At 40.9% G+C, this 15,161-nt stretch overlaps 1 protein-coding gene across 1 annotated transcript; it reads left to right on the top strand.

The window, feature by feature from the left end:
* The first annotated feature begins 1,220 nt into the window (after positions 1 to 1,220).
* On the top strand, positions 1,221 to 5,322 carry LOC122653734 (LRR receptor-like serine/threonine-protein kinase RGI1). Its single transcript, XM_043847672.1, has 2 exons — positions 1,221 to 4,536; positions 4,646 to 5,322. The coding sequence occupies exons 1-2, from the start codon at positions 1,584 to 1,586 to the stop codon at positions 5,158 to 5,160; spliced, it is 3,468 nt and encodes a 1,155-aa protein (XP_043703607.1). The 5' UTR covers positions 1,221 to 1,583; the 3' UTR covers positions 5,161 to 5,322.
* The last annotated feature ends 9,839 nt before the right edge of the window (positions 5,323 to 15,161 follow it).

Genomic DNA, 15,161 nt, shown 5'->3' with positions numbered 1-15,161 from the left:
ACATTTTTAGCTTCTCTTGTTTTCCATTAAATATAAGCAAATAATATTTAGGGGATCGATCGAGTTTCTCTACATCGTGGGTGTGGAGGGGATTTCCACATCCACTTCCATCGGTGCCATCGGATTGCATTAGAGAGGGATATTGACTTAGTCAATATGAGGTACCAAGAGTCCAATCACATGGTCACTATTACTCGTAGGGAAGAGATTTTTATATTCCATTAGCACAAGAAAATCCTAGTCCATTTATAACACTTCTTGTACTTGTCCTTTGAGGGGGATATTTGGTAGGAGTTTTGAGGGAAAAAATATACTCGATGCCAGCTCAAAAATGAAATTGCAATTGTACACCCCCCTCACACATTACTGTTCATGTGAGAGAAGGTGATATATCATAAATACCCCTCCCCTATTGTCGGATTCTAAAGGGAGTTTCTCTCATTCGCCCGAAATTACACTTGGGCAGTGTAGGGAAGTCTTTCCTCCCAAAGTTTTATCACCATATCCACACCTAAAAGGAAGAGTGGATGAGAGATTAGAGGAATTGTTTCTCACTTGCATTTATATGCTTGTAAATTCTAGTGTTTCTATATAATTGGGAGTTAGATTAATGAATATAGAGTGGTGGGAAAAAGCAAACTCTAGGAAGACTAAAAAACTACAAGAGAGACATAAGATTTTGATATGAAATCTTCTAAAATCATTTCATGGCTGTGCCATTGCATGATCTTGTGCTGGGTCCCAACACCATGACACGTGCAACAGCATGTCCATTGATGTTGCACAATTAAGAGAACACACTACTCCTCTCATCATCACACCATACCCTTCTTTAGTCACCTGAGTCCCTTACTCTTTACTCAACACCAACCCAAATCAATTACTATAAAGCTCACAAGAGAATCTCTTAATTTGAACCCAAAAAAGGAAGAAAAAAAAAATCCAAACCCACTGCTCTCTCTCTCTCTCTCTCTGGCTTTTATTTAAATTCTTTGTATAGGTTATTTAAGTGTTGGGTGGAGCTAGATGGCTTCACGCGCAGGAAGCAAGCTGAGACACCATATGTGTCCATGCATTGTTTCCCTCAACCACGTACCTTATAAGCTTAATTATATATGCTTCCTGGGTTTCATTCATTCATGTATTTATATAAAAATCCTCTCTCTCTCTCTCTGCCCTTTTCCCTCTGCTCATAACCAGACTATGCCTTAGTGCTTAGTGCTTATTGTATTTTTAAATTTCCACACACAACACACTGTGAGAGAGAGAGAGAGAGAGAGGAGGGTGGTGAAGCAACCGAGGTGACGGTGGAGCAGGTGGTGGTGGAGGAGGAGGTGGCGCTACAGCTGCAACCTGCTAAACCTCTTTTATTTTATTTGTCTTCTGTTTCTTTATTGTTTCTTTCTTCCTTCCCCTGTTCCTCCTTCCTCTGTATGTGTGCGTGTGTGTTTTTGCTTGCTAACTAAGTAGAAGAGAAAGAGAAAGAGAAGAGCAGAGGAGTTTAAGGAAAGAGAGAAAAGAGGTGGTGTGGGCAGGAGACCCGATGCAAGCGCGAGAAGTGAGACTTGGGATTTGATGCAACAATGTCGATGCCCAGCTCGAGGCAACTACGGCAGCAAAAACAACCACCACCATCACCACCCTGTTACATCTACAACAAAATTCACAGAACCCCCATCTTCGTCGTTGCCATTGTTGTCGTTGTCTCAATTGCATTAGCATTTGATGTCGGATCATCAGAAGCCGTTACCGCCGGCAACCATGAAGCACTTGCACTGCTCTCATGGATACATGATTCTACTGTATCCTCTGCATTCCACGACTGGAACCCACAAGACCCAAACCCTTGTAAGTGGACTTACATCTCTTGCTCTGCTCATGGCTTCGTCACCCAAATTACTATCAAATCCATCCAGCTCGCCCTGCCTGTCCCTTCCAATCTCTCCTCCTTCGCTTTCCTGGAACAGCTCATTATCTCCGACGCCAACCTTACCGGAACTATCCCCGCTGACATTGGAGACTTCCCTTCACTCACAGTCCTCGACCTCAGCTCCAACAGTCTCGTGGGTAGCATTCCTGCAAGTATCGGTAAGCTCAGGAACCTCCAAGACTTGATTTTGAACTCGAACCAGCTCACAGGCAAGATTCCAGCAGAGGTTGGCAACTGCATTAGCCTTCAAAATCTAATCCTCTTAGATAACCGTCTCGGGGGCTCTCTGCCGCCAGAGCTCGGCAAACTGTCTAGCCTTCAAGTCCTTCGTGCAGGAGGGAACAAAGACATCGTCGGAAAACTCCCAGAGGAAATCGGTGACTGTGGAAACCTGACTGTATTGGGTCTGGCAGATACTCAGATTTCTGGGTCGTTGCCTGCTACATTGGGTAGGCTCAGCAAGCTCCAGACTCTCTCTGTTTACACTGCCATGCTCTCTGGCAAGATTCCGGCGGAGATTGGCAACTGCTCCGAGCTTGTGAATCTGTATCTCTATGAGAACTCTCTCTCTGGTTCGCTTCCGCCGGAGCTCGGCAAGCTTGGGAAGCTGGAGAGGATGTTTCTATGGCAGAACGACTTCGTCGGAGCGATTCCGGATGAGATTGGAAACTGTAGCAGCTTGATTATGCTCGATCTCTCCATCAATTCTTTCTCTGGAAGCATTCCTTCATCTATTGAGCGTCTCTCTGAGCTTCAAGAGCTCATGCTGAGTAACAATAACATCTCTGGTTCGATACCCTCTGTTCTCTCCTATGCTACGAATCTTGTACAGTTGCAACTCGATACTAACCAGATCTCGGGTTTGATCCCACTGGAGCTCGGCATGTTGACGAATCTGAACGTCTTCTTCGCTTGGCAAAACCAGCTTGAGGGTAGCATTCCATCGAGCTTGGAGAATTGTAGTAGCCTTCAATTGCTTGATCTGTCCCACAATGCGCTCACTGGGAGCATTCCACCTGACCTATTTCATCTTCAGAATCTAACTAAGCTTCTCTTGATATCTAATGACATATCTGGTTCGATTCCGCCGGAGGTGGTCAACTGCAGGTCTCTTGTTCGGTTGCGGCTCGGGAACAATAGGATAGGGGGAGAGATCCCAAAGCAGATCGGAGGTCTTAAGAGCATCAATTTCCTCGATCTTTCTGGGAATCGGTTAACTGGGTCTGTCCCAGATGAGATCGGAAACTGTACAGAGTTGCAGATGCTGGATCTCAGTTCCAACTCACTTGAAGGAGATCTGCCCAACTCTATATCCTCTCTCATTGCCATTCAGGTCTTAGATGTTTCCTCAAACCAGTTCACTGGTCCCATTCCAGCAAGCATTGGCCGTCTTTCTTCACTGAATAAGCTCATTCTCAGCAGGAACTCGTTCTCTGGATCAATACCTCCCTCACTCGGCCTCTGTTCAAATCTCCAATATCTTGATCTTAGCAGTAATGGACTCTCTGGCCATATCCCGACTGAATTGTGTCAGATAGAGGGTCTTGACATTGCTCTCAATCTTAGTGGCAATGGGCTTACAGGGCCAATTCCAACCCAGATATCATCACTCAACAAGCTCTCCATCCTTGATCTCTCACATAACAAACTTGAGGGGGACTTGACCCCGCTTGCTGGGCTTCAGAATCTTGTCTCTCTGAATATCTCCTACAACAATTTCACCGGTTATCTTCCTGACAACAAGCTATTCCGACAGTTATCGGCAGCAGAGTTGGGTGGAAATCAAGGCTTGTGTGCTAGGGGCCGGGACTCTTGTTTCTTGAGCAATGTTGCTGGGATGCAAATGACAAGCAGCGATGACTTGGCTCGATCACGAAAGCTTAAGTTGGCAATTGCATTGCTGATCACATTGACAGCGGTGATGATGGTTCTTGGAACAATTGCAGTGATTCGAGCTCGTAGAGTCATCAGAGATGATGATTCGGAGATGGGGGGAGAGTCTTGGCCTTGGCGATTCACTCCATTCCAGAAGCTGAACTTCACTGTTGATCAAGTATTGAGATGCCTTGTGGATGCCAATGTGATTGGGAAGGGCTGTTCTGGAATGGTATATCGAGCAGATATGGACAATGGTGAAGTAATTGCAGTGAAGAAGCTGTGGCCAACTACAATGGCTGTGGCCAATGATGATGACAGGTGCAGTGTTCGCGACTCATTTTCGGCAGAGGTGAAGACATTGGGCTCTATCCGTCACAAGAACATTGTTAGGTTTTTGGGTTGCTGCTGGAATCGAAACACAAGACTGCTAATGTATGATTACATGCCCAATGGGAGCTTGGGTAGCCTCCTCCATGAGAGGAATGGTGGTTGCTTGGAGTGGGATTTGAGGTACCAGATTGTGCTGGGAGCTGCACAAGGCCTGGCTTACTTACACCATGATTGTGTCCCTCCCATTGTTCACAGGGACATCAAAGCCAACAACATCCTCATTGGTCTTGAATTCGAGCCATACATTGCTGATTTTGGCCTGGCTAAGCTTGTCGATGACGGAGATTACGCCCGGTCATCCAATACAGTTGCTGGTTCATATGGGTACATTGCTCCTGGTTGGTATCCCTTCCATTCTTCAAATCAATTCAACTCAATTTTGGATCTGTGCCAACTTACATGTTTGTTGGTCCTCACACTAACATGGTTGTCATATTATTTTTGCAGAGTATGGATACATGATGAAGATCACAGAAAAGAGTGATGTCTACAGTTATGGTGTTGTTGTACTGGAAGTGTTAACAGGGAAGCAACCCATTGATCCAACAATACCAGATGGGCTCCATGTAGTAGACTGGGTCAGACAAAGGAAGGGAGGAATTGAGGTTCTTGACCCGAGTCTATGTGCTCGGCCTGAGTCAGAGGTGGAGGAGATGATGCAGGCATTGGGTGTGGCCTTATTATGTGTAAATCCTTCCCCAGATGAAAGGCCAACCATGAAAGATGTAGCAGCCATGCTCAAGGAAATCAGGCACGAGAGAGAGGAGTATGCAAAGGTGGATGCACTCCTCAAAGGATCTCCTGTGACCGATCGCCAAAATAACAACACTGGAGCAGGTCCAACAACTTCATCATCCACCACACCGAAGACTTGCTCTTTCCCACAAAGCAACAACACCAGCTTCTCTGCATCCTCACTCCTGTACTCATCTTCCTCAATCGCCAAAACGCTCTTCAAGTGATTTAATAATTACACTTAGATACTTCTCAACACAAGATGCTTGTCCTCTCCCTTAGTTTTTCTCATTTCCATGATCTCTTGATGTAAAGAAGAAAGCTTGACAATTTGTTAATGAAAAGTAGTCCAACAAATTAAGCCAATAGTTGCAGTTTGGCTTTTTGAATATTTGATTGATTGTGATTTGTTACCCTGGGATCCCAAAGCTCCTTCCCAAGTTCCAAATCACACCTGACCTGAGAATCTGAGATGAGAAGAGCATCTCCTTGGACAGAAGTTTGCAAAATCTTACTCACACAGTTTCTCTGTGATTTGCAACGATCAAACCATGATAAATACTGTACTTCAACAGACTTTGATCCGGAAACGATCCTGATGAGTTTGAATTTTGTGAGGCTTCAGAAGGACGTTCTGCTTGATATTTTGTCATCCTAAACCCTTGTATTTGATCACACAACCTTCTGCTTCATTAAGCAACAGACATGAAAGAATGATGCTTAGATGGTCAAATGCAGTACAATGTTGCTTGGGTTGATCTTTCTCTTTGAGGGTAGGAAAAGATGAGGAAAAAAAAAAAATTTACTCAGCCTTGCAGTAGAATGATAGCATAAAAATTCAGTACATAATAGGGTTCTGGGTTCGAAACATGAAAACAGCCTCTTTTCGAAACAGGGGTAAGGCTGCGTACATTTGCCCCTCTCAGATAAGGATGTCAACGGATATTCAAAAATTCCTTATTCGATCCACTTTCTTATCTATTTAGGGGAACCTAAATCCGTTCGAAAACTAATCGGATACGAATATGATAATCACCCTATTCGATCGATTATTATCCGATTCGTTTAACAATTCAACGGTAATAAAATGTCTGAAATACATCTTTGTGTCCGCCTATCCGATTAAGTTTTTTTATTTTTATAATTTTATAAGTTTAGATAATGTGATTCTTTTTCAAGATTTTCCAATGTTTTATATATACTATTTTATGCATTGTGATACATGGAATCAAATATCTATTAAAATAAATACAAGATAACATCAAAAGTAAAAAATGTAAGAAAAACAAAGGCTAAGAAGAATAGAAGAAAGGGTAGTTGCTGAACTTTCAAGTCTCAACTCTAACCCTCATCAACAGAACGGTAAAGATGTCAACGAATAGGATATTATCCGAATCCGTCCAAAAACTATTAAGATGTTATCCGAATCCATCCGAATATAATTGGATATGAATATGATAATGCCACTAGCCGATCAAATTCGATCCGTTTACATCTTTACTCCCAGACTCTGCAGTAACAGGAGCCTTGTGCACTGAAACACACTTTTTATTACATAATAGGGTTCCAATACAAGTTACTGAAAGCCTATAATTTACAATATACAACAAGCACGTATCTAACACATCTAACAATGAGGGAGGGGTGAATTGGAGGGGGGGAGAAGGCTATTGATGGCAAGCCCTTCAATACTCTGAAAATGTCTGCCCGAGTAACTATACCTGTCCAAAATCAAATGCATTGGATTAATCGAGTGGCCTCCAGCATATGGTGATCCATAATGACCCACCTTATCTAAGGGTGTCAAAAAAACCCGGCCAGCCCGAACAGGGCTGGGCCAGGCCTGTGTTTAATATAGGGCCGGGCTGGGTTTAATGCTTAACTGGCCCTGGCTGGGCCAGGTCAGGCCTGGGTTGAGGCCTCGACCTTGGCAGGGCCAGCCCGACCCTTTATTATATACTATATATTTAAAACAATATACAAAGAGCTGGACTTGGTGCAACGGTTAAAATTCCTCTCTTTTGGCCAATTGGTCACAGGTTCGAGTCTTGACACAGTCTTAGAAAAATTGTTCTTTTTATAGGTTGGACTTTGTTAGTTCCACAAGCTCAATGGGCAAAGATATTCAGGGTCGGGCTGGGTTGAGGGTATGCTTGGCCCTGGCAGGGCCGGGCTCGCCTGGGCTTGGGTTTAGGTTAAGGCTCCTAGGGTTGGGCTAGGGTTTAGTGCAAGCCCGGCCCGTTGACACTCCTAACCTTATCTATTAACTGCATTAATGCTATCAAAGAAATAAGTCTATACTTAATCACCCTCAAGAGTACTAAACAGAGAAGAGGAAACGGTGTCAATCAATAGAAACTCACGTCAACCTGACCTTCATTCACAATCGGGACACCGGATCTTCTCCTTCAGCATCACTGCTGCAGCATCTGCGGACATAGCAAGAACAACATTCTCCTTTAGTCTTCTCAATAGCTAAGGAAATACTTTCATCCATGAACCCAAACCCAGAACTGTCTTGTTAGGCAATAAAGTGATGGAAGGAGATGACGTGACTTTACCCACCTTCGACTTCAACTGCAACAAATATGTATGTAACAAAATTAGAATTTTAAAAGAAGAGGATGGTATCATTATAAAAACTCTGAAGCTAGAATGAACAGGTAAGCAATGGCACCCATTTGTGGAGACTATAAGTTCAATACAATAATAGAAAAACACAATGGTACCATGTTTATCAATTAACTACAAACACTAATTTCTTCATACAATGCATCAGCGAGTAAGCCAATGCAATTGACTGCATAAAATACAAATTTTTTTCTCCCTCGGGCACTTTCACTCGAGAACACAGATGGACGAGTACAATGGTACCCAATGGTTTGATGTTTCGTAATTTTAACCAAAGGGATGGATAGTCATTTCATAGAGACATCACCAGCAAAGCAGAAAAAGAAGAATGGTGCCCTAAATATTGGAAGTTTAATTAAAAGGAAAATATTAGGTGCATCATTTACAGAAGCTAAATGGCACTTCAAGAAACCCCAAGAATAAAAGATTTGGCACAGAATGGACCAATGGAAAATACACAATTGCGACGTGCCTACAACTATATGCATTGTGTTTACACAATAATTGATGTGATACTTTTTTCATTTAGTGGTGGAAGATGAATGTAAAAAGATATAAAGGCATTGTTTCTTAAGCTGTTAAAAAATAGGACTAGAAATGTGAAACCATTTTTATCTACTAGAGATATAATATTCCAATGCAAATGAAAAAACAACAGCGTGGTCGCTTGGTTTTGGCCAGATAGGATTATGCATCTCTATTGCAGTTCATAATTTTCAAAGACTAGGGTAAAAGATCAAAGAAGATGACTATCAAATCTGTAGATAATAGACATCGTTTGGGTATTACCTGAATCATCGATGATACGCAGCGGAGACGGATCACAATGGTATTGATTACAAGCCACACCAACACCTCTTGTGTGAATCAACCTTGAAGGTCTTCTACACTGTTCTTAAAAGGCAATCGAACAAATTGATTCTCCACGCTCGAAGTCCAGAGGTGAAGATGGAAACCTCAGGAGATACACTCAACTCAGAGTGTGTAGGGAAAGAGAGAGAACACCAAGAGAGAACGAGAGAGACAGGGAGGGAGAGTCGCGCATCCCCTCTGGGGCGCAGCTTTTGTTATAAATAGGGGGGACCGCATGGGGATCCCAACGCCGAGCCCTAATTTCTAACAAAATCAATTTTCCATAAACACAAATGGAAGAAGATAGGAAATAATTGAGGAAGAGATAAACAAGAGAAAAAATAGGAATTATCTGATAGATTTGCTTTACTAACGAAGCAAGTGTGTCTTGGCTTATTAGGAGGTAGCCGAGCCTCTTTCCTAAAAGAGAAATTGTAAGGGACATTCCAATCTACTTTGCATTCCTCTTACGCCTATTAAATAGGCTTAAAATAATTTGTAAACAATTAGAACTCCTACTACCACGTAATACAACTTCTACAGCTGCTAATCACGTTCACATGATAAGTTACATAACAATCTAAGTCTCCAGTGTGGCTAGGTAACTAATATTCTACCTGATAACTACTACAGTACTACCTACACAACACAATTACAATAGTATAATCTCAAGTACATAACCATGGGATAGGCACGTAACAGAGTTATATCTTCCTTCAACTCGTCAAAAGTTAGAACTGACTGAAGGTGGCAGGTAAATTTCAAGCAGAAGCATCTGATTTCTGCTGCCATAAGTCATGCAAGTAACTTTGGATCAGAGTCCAACAGAAAAAAAGTGATCCAATGTAGTGTGTGCGACAGGAAATGCGTTGTGTTTGACATGGCATTATGGTGGGCCCAAGAGATTTTCTTAACAACTAGATGATGCTAATAGTGTGTCTAAGAACTTATATGAAAAATAATTAATGTGCTACAGTATGTCATAGACTATGTCTGACCACTTTGACACAGTATAGGGGTTCAAGTACATTAAAGTACATGCAACAGTTTCACAAAGATGCAACATCATAGTATGAATACGGTGGACTTTTAGTGTGAAGAGGTTTATGACTTGTTACAAAAGAAACTATGCATTATTAGGTCTTCAGAGAATGTCCTTCAATGACAACCACAGTGTGCCTGTATTGTGATTCATTATCTTCAGAGAATGTCCTAAAATACCAGATCTGGTAACAGTGCCCTGTTTTCCTAGTGTTACAAGGACACTATTGTCGCTCCTACACTTTGTGCTCAGAGTTCTTTCAAATTATGTCAGTTAGTACCCATGCACCAGTAGGCTGTTCGACCATAATTACTATCCATACTGATCATTCTTTTTCTAGTTATCAAAATTCTCCTTTATCTCTCAGAGCTGGATTCCTGGTTCATCGTGTATTTGGAATATCATATTAGAAAATCAGATCTTGAGTTCTGGTCCCATAACTTGAGTTTCTGCATTTGCACCATATCCCCCCCCCCCTGCATTGGAACTTGCATTCCAGCATCTTTCTTAGCGCCATCTAATTAGCCACAACATTCATCAGCATACAAATAGCATTCCCTGCTCAAGTCACTCCACCATATAACTAAACAAAGCAGACAGCACATCGATCATATAGTGCAAAAATAGCAACAATTGAGCAAAAATGTTAATGAGGGCGCTGTTGCCCATGTTAAAGCAGCCATCATTCAAAACAGTGTAGCCCATGAACACTTAATAAAACAAGATCACAACCTACCATTTCAACATATATCCCATTGTACTTGACAAATGACCTTGAATGTTGTGATAAGAAGGGCCACCTATCCTGGTCTAGAACCAGCCAGCACTCATTAGATCCATCATAGGATAGTACTCAACATGTCAAGTATCGGTACCGGGGTAGCGTATTGAAAGCTGGTTTTAAGAGATGCTAGATACTCTTTGCTACACATAGCTACATATGCTTTGGTATGCAACTATGCATAGCTAGATAGTAGATACGCTTTGATATGCATGGAAACGCTTATGATTCATGCAAAACTAGAGTTTTTAAGAATTTTATACCATATATAAGCAATGATAATGATATCCACATATGTCCAATTATCTCTGTCTTTGTGGCATCTATCGGATTCAAATTTTTATTGGAAAGTGCAATATCAAACCTACTAATAAGTAATAAGAAGTATTCATCCAAAAAAAAAAAAGTAATAAGAAGCACTTAAGCAAGAAGATTTGAAAAAGATTTTAATAAGTAATAATAATGCAGAAAGGATTCAAGTAAGAATCACTCTACAGTAGGATCGATGATAGGTTGCAGCAGAACATCAAAATAGCAATAAAATCAGAATTAGTAACTTTGAGAAATTAAACCAAATCAGCCAGCAGAACTTCACCAGATTGGGTTCGAGTGAAGGAGGAGTTTTGGAGGATCTGTGCTTCATATCTTTAGCCTATTCTGACAGCTAACAACTGAGATATGAGATGGAGTCAAAATTAGAAGGTTGAGGCAGATCTTGCAAGCCAGTGGAAACTGGGACTTCAAACAATGGATCGAGTGGAGGAGTGATTCAACCCTCCAAACCTCTGCTGCAACTGAGTACAGGTTGTAGAGAAATTGAGGCTTGAAGTTTGCTGGAGAAAGAGAGCAGAACAGCAGGGCCGCAAGGTTGTCCAGGCCTCCTTTGGGTTGTATGTCGCAGCAGCAGACCTTGAGGTGATTGGAGATTGATTCAGGCCGTCAAGGAGTCTTCACAGCAATTGTATTGAGAAGCAGCACGAGGATCGATTGTAAGGGTAGAGAAAATAGAGAAGATAAGAAAATAGAAAGTGGGGGATAGGTGGATGAGGCTCTCACAGCCAGGCTCCTTCAGCCCTTCAAGTCACAAACAAAACTTGAGAAAGGATCATAATTTGCAGCAAATAATTTCATTCAACTGTAAATCGTTCCAAAGCTTCTAAAAGCCTTTACAATAAATAGATGGCTTATACTTGCTCCTCAAGAAGTTAACTTGACTGGAAAATAGAAACTAATTGAAAATAGCAACTACTAAGGCTTTAGAGAATCAACCTTCTAAACAAGCAAGGAAACAAAAATGAAAACAAACAGAAATTAGAAACTACCTAATATACTTTCTAAAACTGAAAATAGAACCTAAACTATGGCAACATTAGGATAGAATTTTTCTCCACTTGATGGGCCCACAAAATCTTTTAAAAAATATCTCTACACAAGGAAAATATGGGCTGTGACACTGTTCACATGAACAGTGTTTTGGCCTCTTCTTCATGTGTTGTCCTACATCAAATAATAAGCAATTAAGCAAGAAGATTTGAAAAATAAAAATTTATATGGCTCGAATCTTCATTGGCAACTGCAAATTATTGCTTGTTTGGTCACTCCTCATAGGCCATTTTTAATGCAAATGGGATCCGCTTAAGTTTTGAAATCAGAGTAGGAAGAAGTTTTCTTTCAAAAACTGGGATTTTTTGGGTTTTGGCTGCCTATATATTGGTCCATCTTGGTTGTACATATCGATTCGATACAGTTATGTAAAAAAAAATTGTGTACCAGTGTTGAATCATATCGATGTGGCCCATGTCAATACTTACCTAACCATATCAAGATTTGACACCATGGTAGTGCTTGTGATGCAAAGTAACTACCTATGCTAATAGATGCATTATTCCCCCCCCCCCCCCCGGTAAAATAGGTGCATTATGCTTACCATATTTGTGCTGGCATAGGAGAGTCAAGTGCTCATCTATAAAACTGTCTTACGTGTCATGAATGTTGTTGTAAGAAGGGCCGTTAATCCAGATGTAATAGTACACTACACCCAACATAGGCTATGAGCAGTATGACCAACAAAGCTGTTAAAGTAATTACTCAAAAGTCCAAGGGGCTAGTTGTAATTTTGTTATTTATCTTTTCTTATAAATAGACATTACCAGCAGTACGGTCTTTCTTATCTTCTTCTCTTCTCTCCCTCTTATGCAGGTACTGGTTGACAAGGCTTGATTGTGTCAAATGGTATCAGAGCAGAGTTGTCAACCAGTGACTGCATTCTCCCTCACTGTATTGAGCATTCTCTAGGGTTCTCTATTATGATTTGCAGCAAGCTCTTGCTTGTGTGATAAAACCCCTTGTTAATAATGAAAACAAGGGTGTCTGAAGTTGAAGATTGATCATGCCTTACTTTTGATGGTAATCTGTTACTGTTATCTATGTGGTGTTCTGTACTGGTGATCTGATTCTATTACTATTACCTGCATGGAGATCAGTTGCTGTGATGGTACTCTGATTCTGTGATTTTTGTGATCTTCCTGATATAGTCTGCGTGGGATACTGTGATCTGATTAGTGCATGAAGCTTGATTACTTCTGTGATCTCTGAGGATTATTGTGGGATCAGTATTTGACAGTCTTATCCTTTTTTCTTGATCATCAGTCTTAGTTTTCTACGGTCTTGAGAATTCCCACTTCAAGAAGATTTTTTAAAATAAGACTACTTTCTCTCATCAGATCACAGTGAAATTTTGCAGACATATTCTGCATAAACAGGAGGATATATCTTTAAAGAAATAGAAAGATTCAAAGTCAGATAGATTGCTCGTTGGATGCTTATAATTTGCGTCAATGACTAGTCATGGTTTATACAAGATAGTCAAGAGCAACAAAATGCTTACTACACTGAAGCTATATTCTATACAAGGGATTAGCAAGAAGTCAAATGGCTGAATCAAGGGCATAGGATACCATCTGTACAACATCAAAATAGGAACAACAAAACAGGCAAAGCTCCAATCGGCGCAACAGGACAGTTTTAGGAAGTTCATATCCCTCATCTCTGAGGCTGTGTTTTTTTTTTTTTTTTTTTGTCAAAGGCTAGTACTTATTTTTCCCATAAATTATATATCAGCTGTCTTGGAAACCCATATTCCACTGAAGAAATTGATTGATACCATCATTTTTGCTAGGGGATTGAATATCAAAGATACAGTAGTAACATGCTAAAACATATTTTACCGAATGATCATGGAATTGACAAATAAATATGAGAATGCAGTTCGTTAATGAGCATGCGAGAAGCTTCTAAGTTCACATCTTCGTATCTGAATGAAAACCTCGAAATGAGATACACTTAATAAGCGGATAGAAATATTGCCCTTCAAAAAGCAAAAGGGAGGCTGGTAGGGTGGGGGAATCAATTCATTAGGTATTCGATCCAGAAAGCGAAAGACGACTTGAAGAGGACTAACCTAACCCATAGGAAGCCCTGACACAATCTTGAAGTGATGATCGATCTCCCCCCAGCATCTGATAAACTGTTCTCATCCTAATTACAGTGGATAGCACTTCCCCCAACAGTGTAGCAGGATCCATCTGCCCCCCAAAAGAATCCCAGTAGAGTAAAATCCTTTAACCACACAAATAAACAGAGAGAGAGAGAGAGAGAGAGGAAAGGACCTCTTGTCCTTGAAGATCTCTGGCTTGAGATAAGCACTCAAGTAGTCGTAATTGAGAAGAGAGAAAATCTCTTCTGGTTCTGGGAAGCCCTCCTCAACGACGAATCAAAGTCACACTCCTTCACTGGGTGCAAACGAAAGCAAAGATAACCTCGGAAGGGTCGGTCACAGGTGAGGTATCAAACTTGAAGAATAGAAGCTCCTTAAAGCTCTTACAATGATTTATTTCCTCATGAAATTGGCGGGAAGGGGATGAGAGGATTTGCAGGTTCTGAACTGATCCGCAAGACATACTTTATTCTTCCGCTGTTTTCTCTCTCTCCGAATAGGAACCGAATTTCGGGATCAGAACCAAACCGAAACCGAACAGACACGGGAAACGTACCGCTTTTCAGAACCGAGGTTGGACTCGATCCGATTTCGGATCACACCAACACTCCTTGGAACTGAACCAATTTAAATACCCGATTCTGGACCGATTTACACCCTTGCATGAGTGTACATGGACAGATGGGCTACAAGCGACTCCATGTGAGGATGAGACAAATATCTCATTGCTATAGTTTCAGCTTAAAATCAATAGTGGAAATAGCTAAAATTATAAAATGTGTCATTTTATATTTTATATTCATCTCCGTTTGATGACATTTTGATAATTTTACTAAAACTTTGAAAATAACACATATACTCCTAACCTAACCCAGCCAAGCCAGCTGCAAATTGGGTTGGCTCGGCTCAAATTGAATCCTTATGTGTACACCTTTCTAACTAGCGACAATTGTCTAAGACCCAACCCATTTGGTTTTTTTTATTATTATTATTAATTGGTTTCTTCATTAAGACATCATTAATTCTTAGTAAGTGTGCGGGTTTTTTAAAACCCCAGGCCAACCCTGAGTCATCTTAGATAAGTTCAAGTCCAACCCAGCCCTAAGTCAAGCTAAGATATTTCAGCCCAGGCCCTAATCTCTCAGCCTAGCCCAGCCCGACCAAAATTGACCCTCATCAGGCCAGGTTGGATTGGGTTGGCCCTGATTGACCCTGGTTTTTGCCATGGGTCGGGTTAGCCCTAATTGACCCTGATTTTTGTTAGGGCCATGATTGATCCTGACTGACCCTATTTTTTTAAATATTAGACTTTTTCTTTGGGTTAAAAAAAACTTGGTCCAAAACTTAAAATTTTAAATACTTTGATAATTAGATTTTTTTATTTTTTATTTTTTTGGTAAACCAATATATAATTAGATACTAAACA

The sequence above is a fragment of the Telopea speciosissima genome, chromosome 3, assembly GCF_018873765.1.
Source record: "Telopea speciosissima isolate NSW1024214 ecotype Mountain lineage chromosome 3, Tspe_v1, whole genome shotgun sequence".
NCBI lineage: Eukaryota > Viridiplantae > Streptophyta > Magnoliopsida > Proteales > Proteaceae > Telopea > Telopea speciosissima.
The sequence above is the reverse complement of the archived record's forward strand: the minus strand, read 5'-3'. Positions and strand labels throughout refer to the sequence as shown.